A 27,996-nucleotide genomic window follows, 5' to 3' on the forward strand; every position below is an offset into this window, starting at 1 on the left:
GTATTTCTTGGCAAATTTGACTCTTTTGAATATTTGGCTCTCCAGGTAAAGAGCCTGGTCCGAACCATGTTCTTGAATATTTACAGGCCTCCTAAGTCCAAAACAAACTTTTTCAGTGATTTTAATTAGCTTTTATCTGTGATATGTGTTGATTATGACTGTTTAATTATTGTGGGAGACTTCAACATTCACATGGACAATCCTGAAGACAGAAGTCCAATAGATCTATGTGACACTCTCACTAAGGGTCTAAACATTTCTAAGGTGTCTGTAACTGATGTTGCCCTATGACCACTTTTCTGTTATTTTTGAAAGCATCATCTGCAATGACTCAGTTTGCCAAAGACACATGATAAGAAAATGCATCTTTAAGGACGGTGCTGCTGAAACCTTTAACCAGATTTACTCTTCTAGCTCCACTATGCCCTGTAACACTGTAGATGAGCTGGTAGATAACTTTCATTCTAAAATCTCGGACATCATTGATTCAATTGCTCCAATTAAAGTGAAAGTCATTTCTGGGAAGAAAATGTTTCCGTGGAGAAGTGCTCCACCAGTCAGAAGTGAAAAACAGGAGTGGCAAAAGACTGGACTCCAGGTTCACTATATTATCTATAAAGAGAGACTATACAGATATAACCTACAACTGAAAAATGCAAGGGAATCTTTCTTTTCTGAGATCATCAGCAAAAACATAAACAATGCTCGTGCATTATTTGACATGGTCGACAGGTTAACAAACCCTCCTGTAACTGTAGCAGCTGAACTCCACTCTACCAGGGCCTGCAATGAATTTGCTAAATTCTTCACTGAAAAAACCCAAAAGATCAGAGGGGCAGTCAGCACATCCACATCAACTCCAGTACCAAAGTTGTCTTCAACTAGAACTGATTTTGACAAAATGTCCCAATTTCAACAAATAAACTACAAAAACTTAGAAGAAATCATACACCAACTAAGCTCTTCTTCCTGCCATCTCAATGTTTTACCCACAGCTTTCCTTAAGAAAGCTTTGCCTGTAATAACATCTAATTTAACACAAATAAAAAACATGTCTCTTTTGTCAGGTGTTTTCCCCCAGGCCCTGAAAACAGCAACTATCAAACCTCTATTGGAAAAGAGCAACTTGGACAAGCTGCTACTACAGAACTACAGGCCTATATCAAACCTCCCCTTCATCAGCAAGATAATTGAAAAAACTGTGTTTCAGCAGTTAAACAAATTCCTAACAATGACCAACCGCTTCGATGTCTTCCAGTCAGGCTTCCTGCTCACCACGGTACAGAGACTGCTCTTGTCAAGGGGTTCAATGACATCCGTATAAACGCAGACTGTGGAAGAACCACAGTGCTGGTATTATTGGACCTTAGTGCAGCATTCAACACTGTTGATCACTCCATTTTATTAGAGCGCCTGGAAAACTGGGTCGGCCTTTCTGGCACAGCACTCAATTGGTTTAAATCCTACTTGAAGAATGGGGACTTTTTTGTGTCAGTAGGTAACTTTACATCAGACACCAGAAAAACCACATGTGGCGTTCCCCAAGGGTCCATCTTAGGGCCCCTTCTATTCAATATCAACATGCTCCCCCTAACTCAGATTTTAATAAACAACAACGTAAGTTATCATAGCTATGCTGACGACACACAGCTATACGTTACGATGTCACCAGGTGTCTATGAACCCATTCAAGCGCTGGGTAAATGCTTAGAAGAAATCAATGCATGGATGGGCCAAAATTTTCTTCAGCTGAATCAAAACAGAACTGAAGTAATAATCTTTGGACCAAAGCAAGAGCGTTTAAAAGTTAGCACACAGCTTTAGTTAATACATATAGAAACCACGAGTCAGGCTCGAAACCTGGGTGTAGTGATGGATTCAGACTTGAACCTTCAGAGGCACATAAAGACAGTAACTGGGTCGGCCTTCTATCACCTAAAGAACATCTCCAGGATTAAAGGACTAATGTCTCAGCAGGACCTTGAAAAACTAATTCATGCGTTCATCTTTACTAGAATTTATTACTGCAACGGTGACTTCACAGGTCTGCCTAAAAAGTCGATCAGACAGCTGCAGTTGATCCAGAACGCTGCTGCCCACGTCCTCACTAGAACTAAGAAAGTGGAGCACATCACCCCGGTTCTAAAGTCCCTACACTGTCTCCCTGTAGCTCAGAGAATAGACTTTAAAATACTTCAGGTAGTATAAATCACTGTAAGGCTTAGCACCAAAATACATTACAGATTTGTTGTCAGTGTATCAACTACCCAGACCTCTCCGGTCTTCTGGATTAAATCTACTCTGCACACCCAGAACCAGAACCAAACATGGAGAAGCAGCTTTTAGTTCTTATGCTCCACTAAACTGGAATAAACTCCCAGAAAACTGTGAAAGTGCCAAAACCCTAAGTTGCTTTAATTCAAGATTAAAAACTTATTTGTTTAGAGTGGCCTTTGAATGTGTTATCTAAATATTATTAAAGTTTTCCATCCAATTTTCCCTTCATTTTCTTATTCTCTTTATTATATATATTTTTTGATTACCTCTTGTTTGATTTTCTGTATCATTGTAATGTTTTTCCTTATGTACAGCGCCTTGAGTGCCTTGTTGCTGAAAAACGCTATATAAATAAACTTGACTTGACTAACTTGATTTGTTGTTCATTCAGGGGAGAAAACTAACTTTCTCCCGACAAGCCATGCTTGTTCAGTCTTTTTCTAATTGTCCCATCTTAAACTTTACAATTCAATATATTAACGAAGACTTGTTGAGGGCTCTTATGGGACATTTTTGAGCATTACACAGTCTGAAACTTAGGTCATTTTGCTGGGACTTCCCCTCCTGGGAAGACTGGCATCTGTGTCTGTTTCCACATCTGAATAATATTTTCTGTGTAAACTGATGAACTTTAAGTTGTTTACCAATTATCCTATAAACCCTTCACAGATTAATGGGCAGCGACAATTGTTTCTTTTAATTTCATTGCTGATGTCTTTCTTTCCTGACATTGTGTTAAAATGCATTGTATACTCCAGCGTAGCAAACTGTAAAAAGTCCTGACTTATAGTGGTGATCACAGCGAGGATGACCAAATGATTGAGTGGTTTTGATTAGCAGCATCAGGGCAATACTTTCCCTCATCAACAGCAAGGGAGTACACAGTTTTTATTCAACAATGATGATAGTGATGATCTGCTGTGTATTTTTGTATATATGAGGTTAACCTTACAGAACCTTTTAAAGACTGGATAAAATGTACGATGTGCTGCTACCTAAAACCCAGGAACTGAAACAGGGATCCCTTTCCTCTCAAGCACATTTCTGCAGCTCAATCTGCTCAGATTTGTAGGATCTGGATATCTACTAAACAAACAGTTTACCAATGCTGAGTGACATTTAGCCTCTGCATTCACACAGGCAAATTAGCGAGGAACAGGATTAAAATGTCAAAAAGTCAGATTTAGTTGCAAAAATAAACTGACTCAAGAGGGAAGTTAGTTGATGACAGGCAACAGCAAACCACGGGATCGGAGTCATTGTCTCAGATCAATAATGCAGCACTAACTGTGCAGGAGACCTCACTCTGCCCGAACCACCTGTGCCTCCTGCCCTGCAGCGAGGATAACGGGGCTGTCGGGCCAATCCTCTCTCCGGCGCCATGAACAACACGGTCCACACAGACTGCCGCCAGGGGCATGGAAGTCTCTACAGCCGTCTTTTCTCCTTACTAGAATCAAGGCTGGAAAAGGTCTATAGTTTTGCTCTGAAGCACTTTAAGAAGCTGAACTGGAGATGGAGCATCACTCTCAACAAAGGAGGCAATGATGATGGTCTTCAAGTCTGCAACACTGAGCCACCTTCTCTCCATCATTACGTCAGACATACTCTCCTATAAAGTCCCTCTAATAATAAGTAAAATGCTATCTGTAATGTAATATAGATAAATGTAATGTTAGTATAGATAATTGTAGCAGACAGTGTTAGTAAATAGTAGTCAGTGTTGTGGGTTTGGTGGCAGGACCAAGACGCAGATCATGGCGAGGAGGCCGCATGGTGAGTAGATGAGGTTTAGTAATGAAACTGAAGGTAGACTTACATAAGGCAGGCAGGCAGGTTATCCAAAAGCACAAGTTCAGGAAGCAAAACAGAAAACAAACAAGTAGAAACTCAGGAAGATAGCAAGGGTTGATAACGTAAGGAACCAGCGGGGAACAATAAAAACTAGAGAGCTTATAAGCTGAGGGAAGTGGAGTATGAACCATTGAGACAGGGAGGCAGGTAATCAGAGGAAACATGAAACAGGTGTAGACCAGGCTGCATGGAACTGAGGGAATATGTTACTATGGAAATGGAAGCTAGAGAACGCAGAGAAAGGGGTGAAAACTGAACTAAACAAAAGACAGCTCTAGGGAAAGGAAACCCAAACATAAAACACAAGGCTAAATCTGGAAGGACCACTAACTAGACAATGCAGGAAAAAGATGAACTATACTAAAAAGCAAGGCTTGGAAAGAACAACTAATCTTAAGGGAAACAAGTAACTAGGTAAATAATAACAAAAAGGGGTTTATAGGCGAGGGGAGAAAGAACTACTAAAACTAAGGGGCAGGAGAGAACAAAACTGGATGACAGAAGGAATAAAACAGCTACTAAACCCAAAGATATAGAAACACCTAACTGAAAAAGTAAACAAACACAAAACACAAAATGGCAGATCCTGACATCACCCCCCTCTCAAGGTCGGATGCCAGATGACCTTTAGAGTCCAAAACAAAACAACCTGTTAGGGGAAACACTTAAGTCCAAGAAAACAAAAACAGCAGATCAAAGTCCAAACTAAAGTCCAGGAGAACGGCGACGAAGGGGCAGGCGATCAGGAGGGCGGCGACGAAGGAGCAGGCAATCAGGAGGCCGGCGACGAAGGAGCAGGCAATCAGGAGGCCGGCGACGAAGGAGCAGGCAATCAGAAGGCCGGCGGCGAAGGGGCAGGCGGTCCGGAGGCCGGCAACGAAGGAGCTGGCGGTCCGGAGGCCGGGTGGCGGAGGAGCTGGCGGTCCGGAGGCCGGGTGGCGGAGGAGCTGGCGGTTCGGAGGCCGGCGGCGGAGGAGCTGGCGGTCCGAAGGTTTGCGGCGGAGGAGCTGGCGGTCCGGAGGTTTGCGGTGGAGGAGCTGGTGGTCCGGAGGTCTGCAGCGGAGGAGCTGGCGACAAAGGGGCAGACGATCTGGAGGCCTGGAGTCTGGCCTGTTGTCGGTCGTAAAGTCTTGGGGTTTGAAGTCAGTCTTTAAATCAGAAGACTTAGAGTCTGGGTCAAAGTCGAGTCTTAAGTCAGTTTTAGCTGCAGGCTGCGGTTCTGGAAACTTAGCCGCAGGCTCTGGCTCTGGAAGCTTAGCCGCACACTGCGGCTCTGGAGGCTTGGCTAGAGGTGGTTCATCCATGAACCCCTCTCGCAACTCTGGAACTCGGTACTGACCCGTAGGAGCCGGCTGAGGCACTGAAGACGTGGCTGCCGGCTGAGGCACTGAAGACGTGGGTGGCTTCTGGCTGAAGCACTGAAGATGTGGCTGCTGGCTGAGGCACTGAAGACGTGTCTGCCGGCTGAGGCACTGAAGACAAAATCAAAGTCACCCTGGGAAGCCGTGCAGGAACCGCTAGTCCTGGGAAGCGGTACAGGGACCTCTAGAGTCCTGAAAAGCTGCAGGTGGGCCCGGAGAAGCTGCTGAGGAGCCAAGAACTGGCACTGAAGCTGGAACACAGGAAATCTCTGAGAGGATGACCCATAGAAATCCAAGAAGGTGTACTGGTTGAGTTGATGTGAAAGGTGGCTGATCAGGAGGTAATGAAGCTGGCTCTGAGATGTCTGGTTGACCTCCAGCGGAGACTGGTGCTGGGGCGTACGGCTGACCTCCAGCGGAGATGAATGGTGGAGCGTCTTGCTGAACCCCAGCGGAGACAGAAGCTGGAGTGTCTGCAGCACCATCAGAGATGGCTGAAGAACTGGGTGAAGTTGGTGGCAGAACTGGTAACAGAGGTGGCACTGAGATGTCTGGTTGACCTCCAGCGGAGACAGGTGCTGGGGCTTCCAGCTGTCCTCCAGCAGAGACTAATGCTGGAGAGTCTAGCTGAACGCCAGTGAAGACTAAAGCTGGAGCATCAGCAGATCCCTCATTGAAGTCAAGAACAGGAACTAAGGCAGTTTGAACAGGAGCTAAACCAGACAGAACCGAAGCAGGAGTGGATGAACGGCTCAGAGATCGGGAGGTAATGTTTTCTACAGCTTTAGACTGTAGAAGTGAGTCGGCATTAGCCATGTTCTTCCGCCGGGAACCACTAGGGGGCACTGGATGATCGCTGGAGCAAGGCTGGGAACCAGGAAGCAAAGTCGAAGATGCCAGGCAAGAGGAAGGATTGTTGGCCAGACCCTCCGGGAAGGATATGGAGGCGCCTGTCTGAATCGTAACAACAGGAGGAACAGTGTCCTGATGGCAGCGGCGTTGTCCGCGGGAGGAAGATCTGGAAGACTGTGGTGGAGGCGTGGAGCTCTCCCATACCGGGCAGAGGAAGTGTGCGTTGCTGAATACAGGTTTCCGGAGACGAGGAGGGAGCTGTATGCGAGACTGTAGATTTATTTTGGGAGGGCGGAGATGAAGTGGGCCGGTACCAGGCAGAGGGATCGCCAGTCGCGTGCCCCAGAATGGCGATCGCCGCTCCTCTCCTCTCCTGGCCTGGATGAAGCCTTTCTCCGCGGCACAGGGCATGTGACGTCACGGGCTGGTGCCAGGTGGAGGGATCGCCAACCTCGAGCCCTAGAAAGGCAATCACGGCTCCTCCTTTTCCCTGGCCTGTCCGGAGCTTTTCTCCGCGGCACGCCAGAGGTACTCCCTCGCCCGCTGCTTGGTCCTTCTTTTGGCTGGTTCCTACTGTCAGTGTTGTGGGTTTGGTGGCAGGATCAAGATGCAGATCATGGCGAGGAGGCCGCATGGTGAGTAGATGAGGTTTAATAATGAAACTGAAGGTAGACTTACATAAGGCAGGCAGAGTACAGGCAGGTTGTCCAAAAGCACAAGTTCAGGAGGCAAAACAGAAAACAAACCACAAGTAGAAACTCGGGAAGATAGCAAGGGTTGATAATGTAAGGAATCAGCGGGGAACAATGAAAACTAGAGAGCTTATAAGCTGAGGGAAGTGGAGTATGAACCATTGAGACAGGGAGGCAGGTAATCAGAGGAAACATGAAACAGGTGCGGACCAGGCCGCAGGGAACTGAGGGAATATGTTACTATGAAAACGGGAGCTAGAGAACGCAGAGACAGGAGGGGAACACTAAACTAAACTAAAGACAACTCTAGGGAAAGGAAACCTAAACATAAAACACAAGGCTAAATCTGGAAGGAGCACTAACTACACAAAGCAGGGACAAGATTAACTATACTAAAGAGCAAGGCTTGGAAAGAACAACTAATCTTAAGGGAAAAAAGCAACTAGGAAAATAATAACAAAAGGGGGTCTAAGGCCAGAGGGGAAAAATAAACTAATAAACTAGAAGAATGCAGCAAGAATAAATAACCTAACAGTAAACAAGCACAGAAACACTAAGCAAGAAACTAAACTAGAAAACCCAGAGGCAAGGACAACTGTACTAATAATAACCAGAGGAGAAAACCATTCTAAGTAATAAATAAATGAGAAAGCAACCACCATGGGAACTATAGGCGAGGGGAGAAAGAACTACTAAAACTGAGGGGCAGGAGAGTGAATAAAACTATCAGTAAAAACTATCAGTAAACAAACACAAAACCCAAAATGGCAGATCCTGACAATAGTAATATCTTATTACTTTATGCACAAATATTGCTGCATATAATAATAATAATAAAGTGCAAAAGGAAAAGAAAGAAACACAGAAGTATTTGCATTGAATATTATCTCTGGAACAGTGGCGGTTGCAGGTCTTTCAAGGAGGGGAAGCTCAATTTTAAGATCGCTGATTCGCTCATTTCGCTGTCAATCAAAAGGGATTCAGCCTCAGACAGATCATCCAATCATCATGCAGAAGCTGAGCGTCCGGGCCAGCCGAGGCCAGCCCACTGCCCCATAGACCTCCAGAGACACTGAGCGTTTGATGGGTGGGACAAAGCCCAGCATTTTTGCTTCACTATTGAACTCACTGTTTAAAGCACTGTGAAGCTGCGGGACTGAGTGAGAAGAAAGCCGCGTCGTTACCAGTGATAAGAAGCTGATTCTGAACAAAAGTTGAGCGCGTTGTAGCGCATATTTAGTCAATGACATGTACACACAACAGTACATATTTGATCACTTATTTCTTGACATTTTAGGGGAAGCTGAGCTTCCCATGCAGTCTTAGAGCAATCGCCACTGCCCTGGAAGCATACATTTTACATTGCTTGTAATAAGTGCAATGGACACAAGAAAGGTTTAAATGTACAAACGCATTTGAATCCATCAATCTTTACTTAAGGGTTCAGGACAAAGAGCTACAGGGTTTGGACAATGAAACTGAAACACCTGGTTTTAGACCACAATAATTTATTAGTATGGTGTAGGGCCTCCTTTTGAGGCCAATACAGCGTCAATTCGTCTTGGGAATGACATATACAAGTCCTGTACAGTGGGCAGAGGGATTTTAAGCCATTCTTCTTGCTGGATAGTGGCCAGGTCACTACGTGATACTGGTGGAGGAAAACGTTTCCTGACTCGTTCCTCCAAAACACCCCAAAGTGGCTCAATAATAGTTAGATCTGGTGACTGTGCAGGCCATGGGAGATGTTCAACTTCACTTTCATGTTCATCAAACCAATCTTTCACCAGTCTTGCTGTGTGTATTGGTGCATTGTCATCCTGATACACGGCACCGCCTTCAGGATACAATGTTTGAACCATTGGATGCACATGGTCCTCAAGAATGGTTCGGTAGTCCTTGGCAGTGATGCACCCATCTAGCACAAGTATTGGGCCAAGGGAATGCCATGATATGGCAGCCCAAACCATCACTGATCCAACCCCATGCTTCACTCTGGGCATGCAACAGTCTGGGTGGTACGCTTCTTTGGGGCTTCTCCACACCGTAACTCTCCTGGATGTGGGGAAAACAGTAAAGGTGGACTTATCAGAGAACAATACATGTTTCACGTTGTCCACAGCCCAAGATTTGCGCTCCTTGCACCATTGAAACCGACGTTTGGCATTGGCATGAGTGACCAAAGGTTTGGCTATAGCAGCCCGGCCGTGTATATTGACCCTGTGGAACCCCCGACGGACAGTTCTGGTGGAAACAGGAGAGTTGAGGTGCACATTTAATTCTGCCGTGATTTGGGCAGCCGTGGTTTTATGTTTTTTGGATACAATCCGGGTTAGCACCCGAACATACCTTTCAGACAGCTTCCTCTTGCGTCCACAGTTAATCCTTTTGGATGTGGTTCGTCCTTCTTGGTGGTATGCTGACATTACCCTGGATACTGTGGCTCTTGATACATCACAAAGACTTGCTGTCTTGGTCACAGATGCGCCAGCAAGACATGCACCAACAATTTGTCCTCTTTTGAACCCATAATGTTGTGTGCATTTCAATATTTTGAGCAAAACTGTGCTCTTACCCTGCTAATTGAACCTTCACACTCTGCTCTTACTGGTGCAATGTGCAATCAATGAAGACTGGCTACCAGGCTGGTCCAATTTAGCCATGAAACCTCCCACACTAAAATGACAGGTGTTTCAGTTTCATTGTCCAACCCCTGTATAAGGTAAAGAGAAAACAGCACTCACCACTTTGTCCTCCTGAAACCCGGTCAGTCAGGCATGTAGAATAAAAAGAAAGACAAGAAGTAATGTAGCAATAATTAAATGAAAGCATAGAACAATCTTACTTCCCTCCTTTCTTACTTTGTAATATTAATTTGAGTGGCTTGAACAGACATTCATCCTCATGTTGCCACGATACAACCCCAAACTTAGGTGATTTATTGGGATTTTGTGTTTGGCTCTATCTATCCTCCCATAAACAGCTTCCCTGTCCCTGCTGAAGCAAAGCATCCCCACAGTGTAATGCTGCCATCGCCATGTTTCAGTGTGGGGATGGTGTGACAAGGGTGATGTTCAGTTTTGGCGCCCTACTTTTCTGTCCTGCCACTTTCTCACAAAGGCCAGTTTTGAGAAGTGCACAACTAATTGATGTCCTCTCAACAGATTCTCCCACTTGAGCAGTGCAACTCTGCTGCTCCTCTGAATTTAACATGCACCCCCTTGCCTACTTCTCAAATTAATACTCTCTTTGCCCATTATTGTTGTAAAACCTAACATAACTTGAATTTCTCCACAACGTTATCTCTGACCTGTCAGAGGGAATTATACTGAGAATAAATTAAATCTCAGTATAATTAAACACGTAGATTATGTACTAATTGGGTGACTTCTGAAGGCAGTTCTTTACAGTGGGTTTTATTTAGGGATATCAGAGTAAAGATGGCTGAAAACAAATGCACACATGAGATTTTTATTTCAAAAATAAGTAGAAAAGCATGTTTCTATGTCACACCTGTGTGCATAGGCCCAACAATATGCCACCAGACTACCGACTGTTTCACCCATGAAAACAGCCTACTGTTTCCACAGCAACAACTACCAGATTGGTATTTAACATGCTCTCTAAGGTCACTCCTGATGCCTTCCCTGCTTGGCATCGTGTTAACACATACCTGTGTGCTCCCAACCAGAAAATGATCTCTCCTTCATTTGTAGAAGTGGTCACAATGATGACAATCAATTAATTGCATTTTACAGTGAGTGTATTCAAAATGATCTTATAAAATATAGATGAGGCATAATTTGTCTTCTCTAAGGTTAAAGTCGTGTTGATTTACTAAATTTACTCTCCCAGTTATTGCAGCAGCTCCCTCCTCTTTCAGAACCATACAACTGAACACTCCCTACACCAGCCACTAACTAATTAGGATGTACTTTTATATGAGTGTGGCTGTGCCTGTGTGAGGTCATTAAATGCCACCCCAGTAATGTGGGGAAGGGGGCCAGACATAGACCGTCACTTCTTTAAAAAGAAGACTCACCTCCTGACTGTAAAATTCACACACACAAACACACACCCTGCTGTGTGGTTATAGGGCACCTCAGGACCCCTGGGGGACCAAGACAGAGTGGTAGACCACCCTCTCAGTCCAAAGCTCAGTCTAATGCCCAATTAACCTTTACCAGGCCTTGCTTGGGTCACACGTATTCACGTATACAGGCACAGCTCATGTGCACGCACATGTGTGGAGGCACGCATAAACGCACACAGCTCTCGTGTGTGGTAGATTTTACCACACTGTCAGAGCAAAAAGTGAGGACGGATACGGCGGCACACATACTGTCATGGCTCATCACCTCCACCTGAGCTCCAACACCTGAGACGTGATCTGATGTACAGTATTTTCAACGTCTTTTCAAAGCCCCGAAAACATAACAAGAACAAATGTGAACCTCTGCACCTTTTTACTGTGTACTTCATTCTATCTCTCTCTCCAGGCAACATTTCATTTTCCCTGTGGATTGATAGGAACAACAGAAGCACCTCAAAAATGATTGTGGACCTTCTCCCATCTTGAATCTTGCTTGGTTTTTCTTTTGACTCAGACATCTGTAGTTATTTTACTGATTAAAAACCAATTACTGTGTGTCTGTGTCTTTTTTATGACATGTACTATGTACACTAGTCTCAACAGACTAGTGTGCACAGTTAACTGTTGTTTCACTAAATCGAATGTTGACACATGATTTGGTCAGTATGTTATGAATTAGTAAGTAAAATTATAAAGAAAGTACACCCACTTTTTGTCCCAGGACTTTTTTATTCGGGCATAATGAAAATGACTGGACTTTCAAGATTTAAAAATTATTTAAATCTGACCTCAAGAACACAAAACACCCAACGGATTTCACACTTTCATGTTTAATTAAAGATAAGGCCAACACAGAGCAGTTGTCTGTAAATGGAACAAATAAGTACACCCTGTCATTCAGCAGCTTGTATAGGCTTTCTCTTTGACTCTTTCCAAATAAGTCATTTTTGTTTAGTCTTTTTCTTATTGTCCTTTCACAAACTTAAACATTTAACATGCTAACTGAGTTCTGTAAAGGTTTCTCTGAGCATTCCAGTCTCCTGGTCTTTTTTATTACTGCTATGTCTACTTCTGGGATGATTGGCAGCTGCTTTAAATGTTTTCCCTTTAATAGAAAGCATGATGGACCTGAAATATCTTACAACCCTTCCAAGATTGATGAGCAGTTGCTCTGTAAGGTCATTACTAATGACTTTCCAGCTTGGCATTGTGGTGACGCATGCCTGTATGCTTCAGACCAGCTTTAGCCATTAACTATCAGGACCTGGTTGTTTCTTTGCCTCTAATTCCTATGGAAGCAGCACAGGTGTGCAAAATTTCCACACACAGCTTTTCAATTATATATTGATCCTTGCTTCAGAAATACTGATAGTGTGGAGTCTTTTGTGTGTTTTTGAAAACTTGAGATTATATATGAATAATTTCAGAACCCAGTAAGGACCAAATATATTTTAGTAAAGTGAATGAGGGTGTACTTTCTTTTTACTACGAGTGCATCTATAAAATGTTTTCATATATGAGAATGAGCTCTTCATATTGTGAAGTTTCATAGCACCTTTATAAATCAACAAGACCCTCATCATTAAGGTGGTGTTTATTATTATGGGGCTTGTAATCTGCAACTTCACCACCAGATGCCACTAAATCCTTTTCCACTTTACTCATGATGGGTAACTCAGAGATAAGCATGCAAGCTTTCTCTGAAAAATGTGAAGTTCAGTCAAGCTTCATGATCATTTTCAGATCACAGGAAAAGCAGCATAAGTAAAACCTTCTCTCACCGTGTTGGACCGCAGGGACACTCTTCCCCCACAGCGGGCGCAGAACTTCGTCTGGCAGTACGAACACAGGTTCCCACAACCATCCGCAAACTTGGTCTTGTGGCAGATCCCACAGGTTGGGGCATCGTCCCGATGAACGGCCGAGCCCCCCGCCGCTGTGGCCTGCCGAATCACCGTCTCCCGGTAGCTGGACAGGTGCTGCTGGATGCCTCTGGAAAAAAGAACACCGGATAGAAGCATGGAGATTGTTTCATATGTGAATGCAGGTTGCGTTTCAGACTGGACCACAGGAATACTTGACAGGGTAATAGTTCAGAAGTTTCTTTACTTTTTAAAGGTGCAACATTAGATTCTGCTTTGCCAACATTTACGACTGTGTTATATTTTCCATTCATCCATGCACTTTCTAAACCCTCTTGATCCATGTAAGGTATGCAGTGGCCTGGTGGATATCTTCAGTGGCCACTCTGAAAATGACACCAGTGCCCCACAGGACAACACAGAAACACACAGTACAAGCAACATGAATCCACACATTCACATCCAAGGTCAATCTTTCTATGTAAAATTAAATGTTCAGTCAATGTTCATGGTGATCATTTTTAGATCATCCTGTTCAGATCCTGTTCAGATCAGATATCTACAGTGGCCAGTTAAACTAATGTATGTTTTTGAACTCTAGTAGGCTGAAGTATGCAGACATGCATGAGGAGAACATGCAACTCCACACAGAAAGGCTTCTTGTGTTACAACCCTATAATACTTTTTAAATAAAGGTTGTTTATCTCACAAACTATTAATACTGCTCTGCACTTGCATTTTGCAGCTGTGGATTATAGGTGTTGAATTAAACTGAAATTGAATTTAAAAAAAAGAAATTTTACATTTCAAAATCCATTATAAACTAACTGCAACCCTAACTGAATCAGTTAAACTGAATGTGATTTTTCTGTGCCAATTTTAAAAATCCGTAGGTTGTTCTGAAGGTCCATAAAACAGGTTTGTCTGCGTCCGTATTGTGGGAAAAATAAATATATGATTATGTAAATAATGTTTTTTGCAATGATTTGGAGTATGCTTTTGCTCAGAGGTCAAAAGTCGCATAAAAACTAAGGAAAATGTTTGAATTACATAAATTTTTTATGAATTTACTTAAAGTGAGATTTGTTTCCTATGAATAATTACAGCCAAAAAAAGGCAGGATTTCAGTTTTATTGTTAAGACAACTGCAATAAGAGATGATGATCCCTAAATCCTTGACAAATGATGAAATATTTGCCTCCTTAAAAAAGTTCTCCAAATTCAGCAGCTTGTAAGGACATCTCTGGTCAATTGCTCACTTATATATGTATTTATATCAGAAATATATAGAAATATACATCTACATCTATATCTATAGATATAGATGTAGATGTAGATATAGATATATATAGACATACACTACCGGTCAAAAATTTTAGAATGCAATGGTTTTATTTATGTTTATGACTATTTGCATTGTACATAGATTCTCAATGAAGGCATCAAAACAGTGAATGAACACACATGCAATTATGTAGCAAACCAAAAATTGTAAAATAACTTTTAATATGTTATGTTTTAGAATCCTTAAAGTAGCCGTCCTTTGCTGTGATGACTGAAATATGAACCTTTAGCCGTCTCTCAATGAACGTCTGGGAGGTTCTTTCAAGACTTTTTGGAAAACCATTTCAGGTGACCACCTCATGAAGCTCATGGAGAGAACGCTAAGAGAGCAAAGCAGTAATCAAAGCAAAGGGTGGATATTTGGAAGAATCTAAAATGTAAAAATGTTTAGAGTTATTTTATACGTTTTGTTTACTACATAATTCCATGTGTATTCATTCACAGGTTTCTTATCTCTGGTGAGAATCTACCATTTAAATAGTCTTGAAAATAAAGAGACCCATTAAGTGAGAAAGGTGTTCTAAAACCTTTGACCGGTAGTGTAGATATATATCCTATATATGCCTAAATATATATATTCCTTTAAAATATAGTTTTTTACATTGCCAATACCTTTTGAAAACTGCTGTACACAGTTGTCAACAACACAATGTAAATGCTATTGTATTACAAAAAATAAAATCAAAGAATTGGAGGAGTAAAGAAGACCATTTTTAAGAGTGTTAGTTTCATATCAATGGGTAAAGTTGTTGCAGGCCATGTTATCAACACAAGAAAGTCCTCAAAATCGATATTTGGTTAAGAGGGGGGTATTGGTTTCTTGTGACGTTACAGTAAGCTGTTTAATTTGATTTCACACTGTGGAGGTTGAGGAGACAGTAATCACAGATTGGAGGAAAAGGGAAAAGGAAAGAAAGATTAAGGTAGCAGCAAATCTTAAAACTTATTACTAAACTACAGAGAGCAACTGGACCCAGGTCCTATTTAGGTGACGTTAGCTCCAGATGAGGAGGTGCTGCTTATGATTGCATAATCTCGAAAATAAGGAAATAAAAAATATATAGATTTTTGTACACATTATGATCCCTTTGCATCTTTGCCCTTACCTAAGCCATTTGAACGCAGATGGTTTATTTAAATCATTAATAATTATAAAAGTTACAGCTTTTCTGAATCTCAGAGAACCACTGTTGTTGAGTACTTACAGGCTGGGGCTCAGCGGTGCCGACTCGTCGCCCATCAGCTCAGCCAATCAAACTACAAATCCCAGCATAAGAGGTGGCATCAGAGGAAATAAAATCCAACATCCAGCTGTTTGCTCCACTTTTCTGCATCGCTGCTGTACTCGTAACAGACAAAACCATTCCTCTAAAGGCAGCTTTCAGAGACGCCAAGAACCCAACAGGTAAAATACAAGGTACCCCCAGAAGAGTTAAGACCTTCCTTGCACACACACACAAACACACACACAAACATTTGTCACACTCTTATAAGGCTAATTCAAAAACAAAATGCAAACCTGTAAAACCCACAGAGGGATGCACACTTCCTGGGAGAGATAAGGTCACAAAGATGTGACCTGCTGCTGCAGCTCAGCAGGAATCACTTCCTGATCTATGACACTTGCTGAGTATTCCCCAACTACCGGCTCTGCTCAGCTGCTAATAGAGTTAACCCTCGATAAAGTCCAGGGCTGATATATGGAATCTGTGTGCCTGATTATAAGTTTAAAGCTGAAGTCACAAATATTACATGGATTGCCCATGGAAAAGCTTTGACCCAAGCTAAATGTGGTCTGTTGGTTTTTTTGCTGTAAAGCCTCATACCTTCTTTGTTGTCTCAGAGGTGTTATGCTGATGCCATGGCTTTAATCCAAAATGGCTTTTTCTAGTATTAGGCCTAATAAATCCAATGCGGCTGGATGTAAGTAAAGTCAGTCACAGATGCGCTGAAGCCCTTCCTGAATGTCATTTTCTGCTTAGGTTCATTCAGTCCATTTTATTATTTCCAAACATATTTGCTCAGTTTTTGCTGTTGTAGTTCCCACTTCCTTTTATTAGCAACATTTCACATTTACCATTAAAGAGTGTGAACAAACAATGCTAATCGGAGCACCTTTGCACCTAAAGCCACCTGGGATGGATGGATGGATGAATGGATGGATGGATGGATGGATGGATGGATGGATGGGTGGATGATTATGAAACACCTCAGTTTTTGATTAAACACCAACATAACAGGTCAAATTTGATTTTGCCAAAGTTTTTTGGGTTCAATGAGAAGATAAGGACCCAACTAAGACATCTGTGAGGTGAGCTGAGAGATGTAAGAAGCTATTTAAAAGTAAGCTTGATTCTCTATGGGATGTCGAGACAGGTGTATTTAGGCTGTGAGAGAGAGTGGCTCTTTCATCAGATAACAGGAAGGCTAAATGGAGTACAGCAAAGTTGCTCAGCGTCATCCTTTTGAGCTTTTTTTGGCTGATTGTTTAGAAGTCTCAGAACTAAGATAAGGATCTACATTCTCTAGGGAATTGACACAGAGACTGTTTTAGTAATGCTAGCCATGATATTTTATGAAGCTAGCTATAGCTTAAAAAGAAAATTCCTTAATATTCTGTCTTTGTGTTTGGCACTTGGCTCCTAATGTAAATAATTAATGACAGCTCAAAACAGGAACAATGGGAAATCTCAATTTGCTCAAATTGCTATAAAGAGATCAAAGCTGTACAAACCTCAGAAATCAGCCACAGAATTGACTCTTTAATGAATTTAACAAGTTTTTAAATGAGTTTTGTTCTGAGTAGCTTCTAGCTTGACTCCACAATGAGAACCTCTCCCTGATTCTCTAGACTGACATCACTTTGACTGCTGTCTGTGGCAAACTACCTCTTTAGAAAAGCAAATTATTACTTTAAAACTCAACATATGTTTGCTAAACATACAAAATATATTTTAACATAGTGTCAAGTTTCATTTAACAACGTTTGTTTGTGTAAAGGCTCTTTTTAATGGTTACTATCTCAAGTGACAGAAGCAGGAAATACATCAAGTGTCCTTCTACAAATCAGTCAACCACAACAAGCCATTGAATCGTCTGCTGCAAGAAGCAGCTTCTAGAAACGTATGGTTTGAGGGTGGGGGCAGATCTTAATTAGGATGGAGGGAAGAAAAGGAGAGAGAAATGCATGATGGACAACATCAGAAAGAAAAATGCACAAACAGAGCTCATTAAAGAAATCCAGAAAATATGTATATTCAAATGTGGGTACAAGGTTAAAGAAAAAGTGAACATAATTCCACAGTTTCTTACAGAAACACAGAAACAAACCGCATCACTTTCCCAACAAAATCTTTAGTGCTTTTACTTGCATGGAAGCAAAGCTGTTATGTGTGTATGCCAAGGCTTTATATACATTTCAAACCAAGCCCACATGATTTAGCAGCATTATCATAAAGTGTGCTGGAAAGAAGCTGGAAAGCTCAGCACTCTGCCCTCACACATACAAAGGAAAAGCAAAGTTTGGTCCATGATGATGCAAACTAATGTGGGTAACAATTAGAAGATAACGTTTGAGACAGCTGACATTTTCTTTTCTTCTGCATAGAAATTATTTTTCATATTTCAGTGTTGTTTCCTGGTTGACATAGGAATATTTTAAACTAATAGCTGGATATCCATCTTAGCACAGCTAATATTTACTGCACCAATCCTTTATTGACAAACCCTAGAAAAGATGTGTAAAAAGGTGCAGAGCCCAGAGGTGTCTCGTATGCACCTCTCTCTTAAGTTCACCCCACCCACAGCTTTTCTTTAGGATGAAAGAAGGTCGACTTTGTGTCTGGTTGATCTGGCTGTATTTGTTTTATGATCATACATCTGAAAGGCCCATCAGTGACCCATTCTCAGGGTATGGCTTTATATGTAACAAGGTTTCCAGGACATTTGGAAGATAAATATGTCCATACGACTTTTTCCACAAAAGCAAAGTTTTTGTCTCATCTGACAAAAGGACATGTTACCAGTTAAAGTCCCAGTAAAGTCTAGAAAACCTCATACATTTACATGTGTGACAGTATGACAGAAGAGGCTTTTTCCTAGCAAGCTTAACAAGCAACCAGTTACCAAATATTTATTACCTGTTAGATAGACTAGGACTGAAACAATTAATCAGATTAATCCTAATTAATCAATTATTGAAATTATTGTCAACTCATTTAGTTATCAAGTAATCGCTAACTGAAGTAAACAGACTATAAAACATGCCATTTGGTCAAAGAACAACCCACTCAGAGCAGTAATTAGGTCGAAATAGTGGAAAAAATATATATACATTTTGCATTTAAGATTAAAAACCTTGTCTGTAAAAATCTTTGTCTGTAAATATGCTCTATCCAGAACTCAAGTTCCATGGCTTTAGCTTCACCTGATTCAAATTCTGCAAAAAATCCCCAATTTAGCTATCCAATTAGTAATCAGATTATTAATTAATATTAATTAATCAAAATATACTCGAGAGATCAATTGATAAGCAATATAATGGTTTGTTGCTACCCTAAATTAGACCTGGTGACCCCCAGATGCCACTCTTTGGAGCTTTGGAGATTTATTTTTACCACACCTACCATCCTCCTCACCGTGCATGGTGGTAAAACAAACTTAGGCCTTTGTTCAGCCTTGTTCGTCACAGTTCCAGTGATTTTAAACATTCACAATATTGCTCTGACTGTAGCTATGGTCAAGCTTAGGTGAGTCGCTATTTTCCAGTCAAGTTTTCCCTACATTGCATGTTTTCCTGTCTTTCCCATTTTGTAGAATGAAGAAGAAGAAGAGAAATAGACAATGATACCACTTCACATTTATACCTCAGGGAAACAAACCTAACTCACAACCCTAACTCATGGTTTACTGATTGCACTCTCGTACTGGTACTCGTCGTCTTCCGCTTATCCGGGACCGGGTCGCAGGGGCAGCAGACTCAGCAGAGACTCCCAGACGTCCCTCTCCCCAGACACCTCCTCCAGCTCCTCCGGGTGGAGCCCAAGGCGTTCCCAGGCCAGCCGAGAGACATAGTCCCTCCATCATTTCCTGGGCCGTCCCCTGGGCCTCCTCCCGGTGGGACGTGCCTGGAACACCTCCTGGAAGGCGTCCAGGAGGCATCTGGTATAGATGCCCGAGCCACCTCAACTGGCTCCTCTCGATGTGGGGGAGCAGCGGCTTTACTCCGAGCCCCTCCTGGATGGCCAAGCTCCTCACCCTATCTCTAAGGGAGTGCCCGGCCACCCTACGGAGGAAGCTCATTTCAGCCGCTTGTATCCGGGATCTCGTTCGTTCGGTCATGACCCAAAGTTCATGGCCATAGGTGAGGGTAGGAACGTAGACCGACGGGTAAATTGAGAGCTTTGCTTTTCGGCTCAGCTCTCTCTTCACCATAACGGACCGGAATAGTGCCCCCAATACTGCGGCAGCCGCACCGATCCGTCTGTCAATCTCCCGCTCCATTCTTCCCCCACTCGTGAACAAGACCCCGAGATACTTAAACTCCTCCACTTGAGGCAGGAACTCCCCTCCAACCTGAAGAGGACAAGCCACCCTTTTCCGGTCGAGTACCATGGCCTCGGACTTGGAGGAGCTGATCTTCATCCCAGCCGCTTCACACTCGGCTGCGAACCGCCCCAGCGCATGCTGTAGGTCTTGGCTAGAGGGGGCCAGCAGGACCACGTTATCTGCAAAACGAAGAGACGAAATCCACTGGTCCCCAAACCAGACCCCCTCCGGCCCTCGGCTGCGTCTAGAAATCCTGTCCATAAAAGTTATGAACAGGACCGGTGACAAAGGGCAGCCCTGCCGGAGTCCAACATGCCCCGGGAACAGGTCCGACTTAGTGCCGGCAATGCGGACCAAACTCCTGCTCTGCTCATACAGGGACTGGATGGCCCCTAATAAAGGGCCCCCGATTCCATACTCCTGGAGCAACCCCCACAGGGCATCACGAGGGACACAGTCGAATGCCTTCTCCAGGTCCACAAAACACATGTGAACCGGTTGGGCAAACTCCCATGAACCCTCGAGCACCCTGTAGAGGGTATAGAGCTGGTCCAGTGTTCCACGGCCGGGACGAAAACCACACTGCTCCTCCTGAAGCCGAGGTTCGACTATCGGCCGGACTCTCCTCTCCAATACCCTGGCGTAGGCCTTACCAGGGAGGCTGAGGACTGTGATCCCCCTGTAGTTGGAACACACCCTCCGGTCCCCTTGCTTATGAAGGGGGAGCACCACCCCAGTTTGCCAATCCAAAGGCACTGTCCCCGTCCGCCATGCAATGTTGAAGAGGTGTGTCAACCGTGACAGCCCAACAACATCCAGAGACTTGAGGTACTCAAGGCGGATCTCATCCACCCCCGAAGCCTTGCCACCGCGGAGCTTTTTAACCACCTCGGTGACTTCAGCCTGGGTGATGAAAGAGTCCAGCCCCGAGTCCCTAGCCTCTGTTTCCATCACGGAATGCGTGATGGCAGGATTGAGGAGATCCTCGAAGTACTCCTTCCACCGCCCGATAATGTCCTCATTTGGTCAGCAGCCTCTCACCTCCACTATAAACAGTGTTGGACAGCACAGAGACCTTTTCGAGGCAACCACAAGCCAAGACGACACAAAGGGCTTTCACTGTTGTAATATTAATATTTTAGACTGTATCTTTCAGCCTTAAATTAAGAGCGAAGTATTACAAAGAAAAAAATCTGAAATGTTGGAGGTTCATATGTAGCCTCTTTTAAACTGATACACCTAAATAAAATGCAGTTGGCATAGAAAGTTATCCAATTTGAAAATGCAGTGCGCCTGTTAACAAAAAGCCTCATGAAGACCAAGGAACAGTTCAAAACATTACTCCCAGCTGTTCAATCTGTCATCCAAACAAAGAGTATGGCACTTCTGTAAGTCTACCAATGGACGGCCATCCACCTAAACTGACAGCAAGAAGAACATTAATCTGAGAAACAGCCGAGAGACCTATAGCAACTCTGGGGGGGCTGCAGAAATCCAAAGCCAAAATTTGTTGTGCCCCTTACAAATCTAGCCTTTATAGAAGATTGGCAAGAAGATGCCACTGTTGAGAGAAAGTCAATGGATTTCTATTTTAAAGTTAAAAACCTTTATTTGGCAGAAAACTAACACATCACTCTGAAAACATCATGGTGAAACATGGTAGGGGCAGAATCATGATGTGGGGATGTGTGTTCTTCAACAAGGTCACAGAAAATAGTCTAGTCGATGGGAAGATGGATGGAGCTAAATACAGGGCAATCTTGGTGGAAAACCTGTGACTGAAGAGACATCCTACAAATTATTGACTCAAGGGGGCGGAATACAAATGCACACCAGGCTCTATAGATTTTTATTTGTGAAAAAAAATTAAATCCTAAATTATTTTTCTTTCATTTCACAACTAAGTGCTACTTTGTGTTGGTCTGTCAGCTAAAATGTAAATGTGGTCGTACAGTAACAAAATGTGGACAAGATCCACTGGTATGAACAATTTAGCAAGGCACTGTTTCTGACATTTGTCAAAATACAAAAAAATCTACTTCAAGGAAAACAGGAGTAATTATGATGTGACTTCGGCACATAAATTCTTCTTTTTATTTCTGCTGGTGATCAGTCTGATGGAGGTGCAGAGGGAATGTTTATGAACGCCACTGACCCTTTTACCCTCTCACCAGAGGGGATCAGATGAACACTGCGTGTGTTAGCTGTAGTAAGAGCTAAAGTAAATTAACATGTCAGCCTTACAGTACAAACACACCTACCAATGGCATCAGCAGTAGTGGTTATAATTTCATGCTGGTGGCTTTCAGAAACGAGAGAATACTGTTTCTGAGAAACTTAAATATTGTACCTGGAACATTTCAATAGCCACCAGAGAGGAATGCCATGAGGGTGGAGAAAATAAAAATAAACAGGCTGAAAAAAGCACATTCAAACATAAAATAGGAATAAACATAGCGACGAGAAGTCAAAAAACCAGAAGCAACAGTCCAATTTGGACAGATTTTATAGGATTATTAACCGAGCATCGAGAATCAGATTCTCCAACACATTCCAAAATAACCAATAATTTATCCTTTACAAGTTATGCATATAATGTTTTAAAGATTCAAAGAATGTAGCGTATCTTTATCAGCCAAACAGTCATTTTCACAGGTACAACACACCATATCAGCATCTGCAATCCAGGATTAGTGTTGGGTATCTCTGCTGGGTAACTAATATATATCGCAGTATCTCGATACAAGCCAGTTATCCAATTCATTAAAGACAAATGAGCAGCAAACATCAATCCAATACGATTCAATTAATCACAATTTAGTCTGATTCAGTATGCTTTGTATCAACTAATACGATGAAATTTGATTTAATGTGACACAATAAATTTGAAAAATGCAATAGAATGATGATGTTGACCTGAATGAGAATGAATCCTAAAAAGGTCCTAAAAACATTTTCAGTGTTTATTGTGGAACACTCGCTGCAGAATCGTTCCCAAACATTAGGAGCCGCCCCTGACAAAATTATACTATTATAATACTCTTCTTGCCAAAAGGAAAACACATTATTGGCTTAAAGCAGTCAAATCATTCTTACTGCATGTTTCTACTGGTATTTTGACTATTTGTTTTTGGAAATTAGCTCTAAGACTGCTGGAAGTCCTCCTAACCATCACCCTAATTTTGAATCTGTCCTTTAATCCTAAATCTGCCAGGGGTATGAATAATTTGGGGCTTAAATGATGGATGAATTAATGGTTATGAATGGATGGATGGACGGACGGACGGACGGATGGATGTGTCAACATGAGCCTGTGGCTGTCAGCATTTTAAATTAATAGTATTCTGTTTTGATTAAAAAAGATCCTGTTGCAATCAATGTTAATAAGAAGGTAGATTCAGATGTTTGGAGATATGTTTTTGTTCTTCCTTGGTAGGGCTTAATGGAGCACACCCATTTTCCTAACTGAGAAATGTCTAGATTATCAGTTTTTGGCTTCACGTTTTTATTTTAAGAACACTGAGATCCTATCTGTCTATCAGGAAAAGTAAAGACTTAGCTGATAATGAAAAGCCCAAATGTACATTTATGTACAGTTGAAAACAAATTCACAATAACTGCATTTGTTCTTACTTTGTTAGTCATTTATTAGGTAAATTAATTTGCAGTACATCTTATTTATGCAGATCAGGATACAGTTTATCTTAGTGCAAAACATAAGCAAATTTTCCATTTTAATGAAGACGCTGTTAGTTTGAGCCAATAATCATTACTGTGTGTCCACTCCATCTCACCCCTTTCTAACAGGCTCACAATTAATTTGCTCTACAATCTCCCAAAATAGCTTTGGACCCTCCTTCACCACAGCTTGTCTGCTGCATTAAAGTGAGTACTTGTGCTTAAAACGCCTCCAAAACATTAAAGATCCCCCTTATTTGACATGACAGTTAATGGGTCTAAAAATAATGCGGATAAAATAGCTGAGTCCTGAAGTTCTTGAGCGTCGTTGTTGTTTGAGGGCCAAATGTTGGCATCGCCTCTTCCGGTCCCAGGCGTTCAGGAGCAGAGCGGCATTGGGCTGGGAATGGGAGCCAGCTTCCTCTCTTTCCCTGTGGTGACTCAGGCCTCTTTGGCCGAGTATGAGTCACTCCTCCAGTTCCGGGATCGATATTCAAAAACGCAGGCAGACATGAATCAAATAACAATGAGCCAGTGTCAGAGAAAATCACCTCGCAGCCATTAAGAAATTAGGAACTCCAACTTTTTCTGACTCATTAGTCCTCCAGCAGCAAGTTTTAGAGTCACTTTTGTCCTCGCCACAGACTTCCCCACGTCCAATTTCCAAACTTATCGTGGTGTCAGCATTGTATGTTTGTTCCTACAACCTCATTTTACTCCTATCTCCAACCCAGCGTGCACACACATATACACAGGCACACTTAATGAGGACAAGTCATCTTGGAGATTGATTGCAACTCGCTGAGTGTCCCATAATAGACGAGTATTAAAAAGTTTCCTCCCTCTCGTGCTGTCTGTGAAATTGAATGGAAGGTAAAATGCGAGCCAGAATTAGAAACAGGGATCTGGTCTGCAGCAGCTGTGTGTGCGTACAGAGAAGGTGTTTGTGGAGATGTAATGGAGAGCCTCCTCAACTCTTTTTTACACCTTATTATTTGCAAAAAACAGTTAGTCGCCTGTGCAGGCTGATAGAAATCTTTGATGACTCAGATTATTATTAAAACTTCTCCTGTACTGGACAGTTATTGAGAAAAGCACACCATGCTCAGAAAACAACAGCTTCCGTTTTGTCGAGAGGAGACAAAATCAGAGGGACTGATTCTGAAGAAAATAAGTAGAATGGGTTCAAAAATATCACAAGGACACTGTTTATGCATTAATTAATAAGCATTTTCAACCATTTTAAGGGTTGCAAAAAATTCATCTTTTTAAATATACATTTGGAAGAATGGACAGTAGACACTGAAATATGCCACAAACAAATTAATAACTATATATTGAGCATAAAATATTAATAACAGTAGATAATGAATAATAATAATAAAAATTACATTTTTCTAAAACTGTCCAGAGTACAAAAGTTAACGTATTCATGCTTCTATCTCATGCCTTCCTTATTCTGCTCTTCATCTTTTTTCTTCAGGGTGAATCCCTGAATAATATTCCTAGCAATAGCAACAGGATAACAAAGCAGGCCTTCCCACCACAATGTAGCCACAACCCAACAAAGTTAGAGCATCAGTTCCTCAATCAGTGCTTTACAACGGAGTGGTCCAATTTCGTTCTGGCCAGTGAACAAACCACAGATAACTCTATCTGACTGTGTGGAATGGAGCTGAATCTCTCTGATCCAAATTAAACTGTTATTTTATATATGGGCATTGTTGTATATATAATGCATTTACTAAGGACCCCATTAAATCCTGACCTGCCATTAAAACTAAATCATTTTGTACAAATTATTATATAGAAGTTGCATGCATCCAATTAGTTGGAGCTAAAGAGATAATAATTCCCTAATGTCAAAGCAAACGTCAATGACTGGCATGGTGCAGTTTGTATGCTCGTAATCTGACTTTATCCCTGTTTGGGTCAGAATGGAACAAACCAACATAACTCTGCTCTACCTGCAGCTGTTAGATGATATCAGTCATAAAACCATATTTTATAACAGTAGATCATAGAAAAGCATGCTAAATCGTCATTGGACCAAGTGGATACGAAATGTCCCCAATGCAGGTCAAGACGATGCACGATTAGTTCAAACTGTCCTGTGGTAGATGATTCCTTTTCATACCCAAACAAATTAGATACAAAATGACCGAAACTGGAGAAGGACAAAAAGGCAGAGGAATAAAATGACCTCAGGACAATGCCAATCGCCAAGAGTGTGTCATTGTTTAACATGTTTAAAGTCCAGACTGAAAGTTATCAACTTTTTATAAAGGTAAGGGGTTTAATAATGAATTAAGATGAGGCACAAAAGGCATTTGAGGCTAGTAAATCTAGTAAATAGACCACAGCAGCATGGTGGCAGCATAGAGCTTTCAAACATTTTACAGACTGAGCTACAGAAACCTGAAACAAATGTTTTTATTATTACTTATATTAGACAGAGGTCACTGTTTTTAGATACATTTTGGGTCCTGGGTTCAATTCCCGGCTGGGGGTCTTTCTGCATTGAGTTTGCATGTTCTCCCCGTGCACACGTGGGTTCTTACTGGGTACTCCGGCTTCTTACCACAGTCCATAGACATGCCTGTTAGGTTAATTGGCCTTAGGTGTGTGCATGGTTGTTTGTGTGTTGCCCTGCGATGGACTGGTGACCTGTCCAGGGTGGACCCCGCCTCCCGTCCGTAGACTGCTGGAGATAGGCACCAGCTCCCCCGCGACCCTCTATGGAATAAGCGGTAGAAAATGACTGACTGACTGACTGGATTATAAGGATCAAAATGTCTATATAATTAGATTGGCCTGATTTGATTATATATTTCTGGAAATGAATTGCAACGATTTAACTGGTAACATGCCTTGAGATGATATTTGATGTAATTTGGTGCTACATAAATAAACTGAATTGGATAACATGAATATATGTCAGAACCACTATTTAGAATCTGAATTAATTTGAGTATTCAGTAACCTACTGATGTTATAAGAGTTTTGATGCACAGCTCCAGTATAATGAGACCCAAACACCTATTTAAACACAATTCACTGGTTTATTACTGTCTCTGACAAGATCTCCAAAGCTGGAACAAATAGATTTATATTACGAGGCTAATATCCTCTCCATTTGTGCATGTATATGCTGCGATGTGGCCTGGCCGCTCACCATATGGGTATGGGGACATGCAGCATCTCTTACTCACTAGTTTTCTGTCTCTGTGCCAAGGCTCTGCTGTTTCTCCCCCATGTCTTCCGTCAGAGAACCCACCATGCTTAACTGGGTGTACTCTCACCTCCCAGTCTCTGCCTCCATCCCCAAGTACTTCCTTGTCCTTATATATCGCGCTCTGTCTGACGACAGTTACAGGTTACCGAAGAGGAAATTTGCAGTTTTAAAAGGACTAAAAGCTTTTCACATAGAAATCAACTGAAGAGGAGTGCATGCAGGATTCGGGGAAACCCCATTAGCAACGAAACGTGATGACTCATGCTGAAACTGACAGCAGTAATTTCATACACAATAGCGCAAGTGTACAGTATGCTTCTTAGCTAACCATCTCTGTCATGTAGACTTTGCTTTTCTCCTCATTTCACCCTCTACTCTTGTCACCTCCCCCTTCCTCTCAGTATACTTCTCTGACTGCCTTTCCACCCACTCACTGTTCATCCTCGCTGTTTCTCTCCATTTCTCACTCCTCTCCCTCTCTCCTGCTCTCTCTCTATTTCCCTCCACCAATCTTCTTCGAAGCCATGCTCTTCCTAACATCAGGAAATGTGTAGATGTAGGTGTTATTGTTATTAAACATTTAATTAATTTAATTCATCCTTTGTAACCAGAATTAGGATTAGGACCACCAGAAGAAAAGGTTGTTGCCATGGGGAGAGTCCAGGGAGCCCATGTATATCCTACCTGTAGTCTGGGTGACCTGAAAGGCATTTCAATAATTCTCATTCGATCTTTTATTCCAGATATCACAATCTTATGACCTATATTTGTTGGTAAACCATCTGTGATGTAACTTTCTTTTAGGTCAGTTTGCATTACCAAAAGTAAAAGTAAAAAATAGAGTTGTTTTAACCTTCTTGAAATTTTATGTAAATAAATTTGCTTAGAACTGGGGTAGATTTGCTTTTTAAACAATTTTGGCCCATTCCTCTTGATAGAACTGGTGTAAATTAACTAGCTCGCCTCGCTCACACACCTAGTCAGTTTAGAAATACGGTTTAAATACATGCTTTAACTTCTGGACTGATATCTTTAAATGTTTCTTTAATATTTCCACAGTGTTTCCTCTCCATGATAAATTAGAAATTAGAAAGGGCACCAGTCCCCCATGATGCTGACACCCCCTTAACATTTCACAGTTAGGGTGGTGGTCTCAGAGTTGCAGGCTTTCCCTTTTTTTCCTCCAAATGTAACTGTGGGC

At 42.1% G+C, this 27,996-nt stretch overlaps 1 protein-coding gene across 12 annotated transcripts in view; it reads right to left on the minus strand.

Annotated features, from left to right (window-relative positions):
* LOC124858842 (regulating synaptic membrane exocytosis protein 1-like) overlaps positions 1–27,996 on the minus strand; it is a 123,303-nt gene that overhangs the window by 78,795 nt on the left and 16,512 nt on the right. For 11 of the 12 annotated variants that reach the window (XM_047351115.1, XM_047351109.1, XM_047351103.1 and 8 more), the window contains exons 3-4: positions 12,911–13,121; positions 9,781–9,792 (exon numbers count right to left, since the gene is read on the minus strand). In XM_047351115.1, coding sequence (XP_047207071.1) covers positions 9,781–9,792; positions 12,911–13,121 — 223 coding nt within the window. The remainder of the gene's footprint in view (positions 1–9,780; positions 9,793–12,910; positions 13,122–27,996) is intronic. The other variant, XM_047351106.1, reaches the window with a different exon arrangement.

The sequence above is a fragment of the Girardinichthys multiradiatus genome, chromosome 22 (genome assembly GCF_021462225.1).
Source record: "Girardinichthys multiradiatus isolate DD_20200921_A chromosome 22, DD_fGirMul_XY1, whole genome shotgun sequence".
Lineage (NCBI taxonomy): Eukaryota > Metazoa > Chordata > Actinopteri > Cyprinodontiformes > Goodeidae > Girardinichthys > Girardinichthys multiradiatus.